Below are 7431 nucleotides of genomic sequence, written 5' to 3' on the forward strand. Positions count from 1 at the left end.
TCTTCAAATGCAGTTTGGATCAATGAATCGGGAATCACAGATTCACATCTGGGATTGTGCCTATGCTCCTTATGGACAGTAGGCAATCTGTAAGATACTAAAGGCAGAGGCACAAATCTATGCCATTCTCTTGCCCCTAGGGGCCACATATTGGGTAAAAGCAAGTTATACTGGCTAGGCTTCTAAAAGGTTTTCAAGCCATTAGCCTAGTAATCTCCTATAAACATATAATGTCTGCCAGGGTCATTATAAGTCTAGCCATGCAACCCAACCCAATCGTGTCCCTATGTACTTTGGATGTCTACTAATACTAGGAGGGGTACGTTAGTTTTGAGGTACCGAAGGGCTTTGGGATGGTATGTTAGCTATGTAATATTTTAGCTACTGCCTGTTTCTGTCCATTACAAACATTGGGGCCAGGCAAGGGGTGGATTTACAACTTCCTATCCAATGGTCACAGTGGACACAGTTACATTTGAATAGGGTCATAGATGAACTCTGCTTCATATGGACAGGGAGAGTGTGTTCCATACAGCAGGCATTGTTTGAGACACATATTGGTCCCGCCAGCATGTTCTATTTACATTGCCTCCTATTTCTCACAGAAAACATTAGACTGTTGGTGAGTGTCACTTTAACTTGCTCGTTTTCTCCATGACTGTGCAAATGTGGAGATAGTGTGCATGTAAGTAAGGAAGCGTAGTGCCAAAGGCTCCCATGTGGAAGAAAGCATGTGGAAACTTTTTTTTTTATCCAGATGAAGCTTCAGTTGGTTGGGATTATCCAGTTGAAACTCGATGATACATACTGGAACCTCAACATTTATCAGTGAAGCAGTTTGAAAGAAGGAAAGCCAGATGAATCCTCAATGCATTGGTCAGCCAAGCAAAAGCACCACTCTTGAATGTAGAAAAACACATATAACAAATGCACTCCCTAAACACAACAGATACATTTCTTTAACCAAAGTCTGTCACAGAAGGCAAGACAGCAAAAAAGAACCTGCATGATCTCTGCAAAATAGCTTAAAAATCAATACTATTCTATTAAATAAGTAGTTAAAAAATGAATCCTGTCTGTTAGTCTCACATAAATATTATCAACACCACTACTTCTACCTGCAGAACTTTAGTGATCTAGTAAATAAAAATACCATCACAAATTAAATAACAATGAATCAAAACTGAAGAATTCCCTTGCCAAAGTGATCCAGAATCAGGATTCTTGTGTTTTGCAGCTAAAGGTTGTTTCATATCAATGCTTAGACAGATAATAGCACTGTCTGTCACAGACGTACTGCCTCTAACCAGACCACATTGTATTATAATCTCTTTCTAACAAACTTAGATGCCATCTGTTAAAACACAAGCTGCCGTCCATTTATCCACAAATGCCAGCACTTATTGTCAAGTAGAGAATACAACATTGTTAGAATGCACCTGAAACACTTGCAGCTACAGTATGCAGACATGCTGCCGTGGAAATGCAATCCCAACTCTATTAACACAGTAGCACTATAGCTGTAAAGGTCCTCCCTCCTGGATTTCTTTCTCACAAAGATCAGATGCTAAGAAACACTAAAAATGCAGTGTACTTATTAGATTACTCTTTTAATCAGCATGGTTTTATGAAATAAAGGTTATATCACAATCTAGAGTTGGTTGTCTAGGTAACCAATATGATTGACCAAGGTGGGACTATGGATGTTGCTTGTTTTGACAAGAATTCTGATCTAGGATAACAAAGAAGGCAAAAAAAAAAAAGTCGTCTGTGAGCAAGTCTCTGCAGGGTAACCTGACATAATGCATGGGCAAGAAGGCACAAATGATAGCAAACCATTTACCATTAGAAGAAGGCCTGCAAGCGACAGAGATCTGTTAAAATGGAGCTGAGTGGACTAATTACAATATAAAGTCATCAGAAAGTCTCTATGCACTACACTGCAACACAATAACAAAGCATCTGAAACCATTAACATACTAACATCTTCTTTAAAATAGGACATAACTTTTCTAAAGTTCAATCAAGAACAGAAAGAAATGACAAAGAATACCTCAAATGCCACCTGTGCGTGTTTTCTGTTGGCATGCTGTAAAAGCTTGCATTGTAAAAACTGCTAAAATGATACTCTTTTACTGGCGTTTTATTGACTTAAAACATGAAACAAGAAATTCATAAAAGCACTTATGGAAAAATATTTAATTTTTGCAGAAGATAATGAAACAGAGAAAGAGAGAAAACAAGGGGACTTGGAAAGAAGACAAAGGGAAAGAAAAGGTAAATACACATACGTTAAACCACAGTTCATGAAATAAGAACATCTTACATGAAGTTAAAAAAAACATTTGTCTAATTCTGGAAATTAAAATCTGTTTTTACAGCCAAGCCACTCTCCAGTTCCTACAACAGCCTTTGCTAGTAGTGGTATAACCAGATGCACAGCAGTTTTCAAGTAAGATTGATGCACATGGTAACATATTCACTTTGTTTCTTCTGGCCTGCCCCCCCCCCCCCCAATCCCAAACCACCCAACAGCCTGATGCCAGCTCTAACCCAAACAAAATAATTAATGACAAATGGGCTTTAGTGGAATCATGGTACTAACATTACAAAAAAAAAATTATAAACATGTACACAGAAAAACAGGAGAGAAATGGAATATGTGGGAGGCTTGGTTTATGTAATACATGAAGTATCTAGGAATGTTGCTGTAGAAAACACTTCATGTATCACAGACAAACCCCCCATGTAGTCCATATATGTATATTATGATAAGCTTATGTTTCCACTACTCCTTATCCTGTCTTCTCTCCTCCAGTTTCCTTTCAGCTCTCTGCGTTGTCTGCCTTTGTTCGTACAGAGTGCTTATTATTCTGTACCAAGAGGCCTGCCATCACTGTTCATAGGTTCATAGATTAGTACTAAGGTAACTGCCCTTGCGAGCCATTTTAAGCCTAGCCAATTATCCCTTGTGAGACTCAAACCCTGCACCTTGTGTTTGTAAGGCAAACGCCTCAACCATTTGGCCACCCTCCCAACCCCCTAGAATACTCTGCACTATTAGTTATAGTAAGCATATTATGTACTGAAAGTCTACAACTGTTACCACACCAGTGTTTTTCTGTTAGTCAAGTTTTTCACTCTGAATCTGGGCTGTGTGAGTGGTAACGTCTGTGTCTGCAAATTAAAATGTTACATCCATGCTGAGTGCTTTACTGATTTATCAAGCAGTAAGGAGATGGCAGTTACAGTCTGTTTAATATGGATTTCTGATTATGCCAACACCCTGTTTACACATAGCTTGGAACACCTGCACAAAAGAGGGTGCAGTATGTAGCATGAATTCAGGACCTATCAAGCACTCAACTGCCTCCCTAGCATCTTCCTCCTACAAAAGAGATGGATCTTAAATACATGCATTGGTTACATACACCTGCCCATATTAAACGTAGCTCATTACTTCTAACAGTTCCAGCCAGACTCATAGCTTACAAAATATTGGTTCATAATCTGAAAACTGGTGTTTACTGTGCTAGATAAATCCAATCCTTTGTGGTATTACAGTTATGCATAGGCATTTATTTATTTAACTTTGTTTACCGGGGTAAAAACCTACTCATATTTGACCATTTACAGCCTCAGACTGAGTTACATATACAGTAGCAACACTAAATTAACATTAAAGGTATACCTAAGTTATGCAGTATAGTGATATAACTTAACACAGATGTAAAAAAATATACACATATTTACAAAAAGGTTTAAAAATAAGTAGGATCAGGAGTATACAATGCATAATATAGGTGTTATAGGAAAGGTAAAGGAGGTCCAACCAAAGGAATGGACATAGTATATACAAGTATGGAGGGAAAGCTGAGCAGCAGAGAGAGCAGAAATTGTAGAATACTAGGGGCTGCAACAAAAGAGCTAATAACAGGAGACATGGATATCAGAGTAGGGAATGGCCAGGGTTGATAGGAAAGCAGCAGGTATGAGCAGCTTATAAGCTGGAAAGGTAACGCTGTCAAGGTTTTCTGAGAAGACTATAATAGTGCAACCACAGGAGGTGACATGACCTGTGTTCATACATGTGCACTTATTAACAAAATAATATATTACATTCACTTAGGTGTTACTTGTACTAAGATTTGAACTGTTTTTCATCTCTGATTTCAGTAAGATCAGGTGTTAGTGAATGTCAACGTTTAGGGGCAAGAAGAGAAAAACCCTGGTCTGTGAGAAGTTGTTTACTGGATGGAGATACGAGATTAGGGCCATTAGTGGATTTGCTTCTTAAGCTGTATTGTGGATTGGATGTAGTTCATCTCTTAGACTCTGAAGAGAAGGGAGCCAAGGAGGAGTTGAGCTCTGCATTGAATAGGAAGCCAATCTGCTTTTCCAAGGAGTTGCAGTGAAGTTCATCCCAAGGGGAGTTGGGAGATGAAATAACAGATTTTATTAGAAAGAGAATGCAAAGAGGTACTGTTTTTTTAAGCAGTGGTGAAAGTGGTAGGTCATATTCTAGTTATGAAAGCAGGACACCTTTGTCTAAGGCTGCTCTACCAGGTTATGAGAGGAAATTAGATATTTTGGGGCTCAGAATAGGAGGTAGTTGACTTGGCATTGCTTAATCTAAAGAAAACCCAGGACTGGGTTGCTATTACAGTTATGTGCAGACATTACTTTACCTGAACATTATAATGCACTATACGTAGCCGAGATTCTCCTCACTGTCTGCAAGTGCAGTGTTTCTCTAAAACAAGCAAAGTGACTCTCTGCACACTGAATATTGTGTGAGGCCATTAGATGATGAAATTTTTATTGTATGAAGGAAACACTGATACATGCTCACATATGAACATTTTGAACAATATATGTAAACTGTACTACAAATATGACTCTATTACAAAATGTTATTTCCTGCATTAGCTGAGTAGCTGGTGTTATTCATAAACAGTTTTTATGCATAACAGAAATCTTTAAATGTACTAAATACTGGTAACTGTAATACAATTTAAACCTTAATTGGCTGAGAAAGGTTCACTTTTGATCAGTACATCAACTTGATTATCAATCATCAATAAACTAAATTAGCATTTCTTCTTCTGCTGCTAGACTGACAGCAACACAATACAAACTGCATACCTTGATCTTTAATGTTGTTTGCCATTTCAAACAAGGATCAAGACAAATATACTGTATGTGTGCCTCTAAGGCAAGCCATTCTGTACCCACCTCACACTTTAGGTTTTCCATCTACATGTGGTTAATTTTCAATGACTTTTTTCCACTGTCTTTCATAGCAACTGCTGGCTGCAGCAAGCAGTGTAAATGAATGAGCTCCGATAACAAGAACAGTTTTTGGTGCAGCAAAACAAAACACCAGACTGTATTATTTTCAGTCATGTTGATCTATCATTAGACTGCAACTTGAACAATGTGAGAACAAGCTGGTTTGAGTGACAGAGCTTAAATACCTGGAACTGCAGAGTGGTTTGCAATATGATCACCATACTGGCAGTGACGTTTTAGACACCATTTTATGTAATACTCAAAAATGTAAAAAATGTAATATGATCAATATTTTAACATCTTATGTTGCTGAAGTAATTAGTGATTAGTTGCATTTTAGAATATTTTCATTTCTGCCTCTAAATCAAACAGATGTTACTCTCTGTAGCTTCTCTCTATCAGACTCATTCCATACAGTTAACCTAGGTAGAGATCTTTAAAGGCTCTCTCTTACAACAAAAAGTATTGTCCTTACCATATTGTGTGAAGGATGAAGAGGAAGATCCCTGGTAACACAAGGTCATCACTGCCCACAGACCAGCGTCTTCGAAACACTACAATCCCTGGCATGACTAAAAGTGCCGGATATCTTTACCTTGCACACCTACAAAAGTAGAAAAGGGTTACTGAGTGTCACACTACTAAAAGGCAAATTAAAATATACTTGTTATGCATTTTCTTCACACACAATGTCTTTACATACTTGTAATAAATGGAATAAATCAACATCTTATTCTATAAACTCCAGTATACTAGCTCTACTGCCTTCAATGGAGTTTTGAAATCTTCAATTGAAAAGGGTTAGCTATTAACAAATCATTTACAATCAATTATCCATTAAAGTGACCACACTAGATAAGATAACTCATTCCAAATCACAGCTCATCCAATTTCATCATCATCATCAATCCTCTTACTTTCTCATTTTCTACATGGGGTTGATGTATGTCAAATGCCACCATCTCTCTCAATTCAATGCCACTCTCCTACCTTCTTTGACAGTCATGCCTGATTGTCACAGGTCTTCTCCCACAATCCATCCCTCTCTTTGCTGGCCACCCTTGTTTCCTCTTGCCTTCTTCCATTCTGTCCGAAATCTTCTTCAATAGACTGCCTGCTGCTTTTCTGCACATGAACCTGATAATCTGTTCTGTTAGGCTTTCTCTGCAATTGGAGCTACTTGGACTTCTGCTCTCATGTCCGTATTTCTTTGTCTGTCCCACAGCGTGCGTCCTACCATCCATCTCAGGCACTTGATCTACATCGCTTCTAGCTTCTTGAACTGCTCTGGTTTCTATACCATACAGTAGTGCTGGGAGCACACATGGAATTATTTATGGAAGACTTTACATATGTCAAGGTTAGAGGTAGATGAGACTCAACAATTAACAGTACAGATGAGATAAAAAAACTGTGATGTATAAACAATCTGCAGGAAATTCTCCAGGAATAGATTGTATTCTGGTAGATGTTTGGCAGCTAGGACGGAAGAAAGTGATAAGGTCTTGAAAATTTTGTTTAACAGTATTTTAAAAGGAGAAGCACCAACATCCCAGAAAAAAACTGTGGTAGCAATAATACAGAATGACAGTAAAGACCCATCACATCCAGCTTTAAATAGGGTCTATATCAGAAGACCAACAGCTAAAAACACCAAACACCCTTACCTCAACACTGCTTAACCAAAAGCAGGAAATGTTGAACGGCCAGAACAGTGATTTTTTTCCCTGGCCCATTGTTGGGAGTTTGCCATTTCCTCCACTACAGTGCAATCTCGGAATAGATATATTTAAGTAAGGGGCACAGCCCCCCACATGGGGGTGTGGCACAGTGATTATTTTCCCCTAGGTGTTCTCTTTCCCCTTTATTTGTGTTATGCTTATAACCACTGTCAAAGAAAATAAGGAACTGAGAAATTCAAGGCCATAAATGGTATGGTAATCAAGAAAAGTTGGCTTTATTTACAGACAATATTAATTTGTATCCAATAAAACCAGAAAAGGACATATCCGTCTTATAGGTCGTTCTGAGTCAGTTCCAATTTTTTTTCAGGATATAAAATTAATGAAGCTAAAACAAAGTCTATAGCTGTAAACTATGTACCAAAAACATGGACTTATTAAGCAATACCAATATTTA

At 38.0% G+C, this 7431-nt stretch overlaps 1 protein-coding gene across 5 annotated transcripts in view; it reads right to left on the bottom strand.

Moving 5' to 3' along the window:
- The window catches only part of DAGLA (diacylglycerol lipase alpha), a 2305179-nt gene that overhangs the window by 1016702 nt on the left and 1281046 nt on the right, over positions 1-7431 (bottom strand). For all 5 annotated transcript variants that reach the window (XM_044059505.1, XM_044059506.1, XM_044059501.1 and 2 more), the window contains one exon: positions 5768-5896. In XM_044059505.1, the coding sequence (XP_043915440.1) occupies positions 5768-5862 (95 nt within the window). In that variant the 5' untranslated portion in view covers positions 5863-5896. The remainder of the gene's footprint in view (positions 1-5767; positions 5897-7431) is intronic.

This window comes from Protopterus annectens, chromosome 17.part0 (assembly GCF_019279795.1).
Source record: "Protopterus annectens isolate FY-2018-M chromosome 17.part0, PAN1.0, whole genome shotgun sequence".
Taxonomy (NCBI): domain Eukaryota; kingdom Metazoa; phylum Chordata; order Ceratodontiformes; family Protopteridae; genus Protopterus; species Protopterus annectens.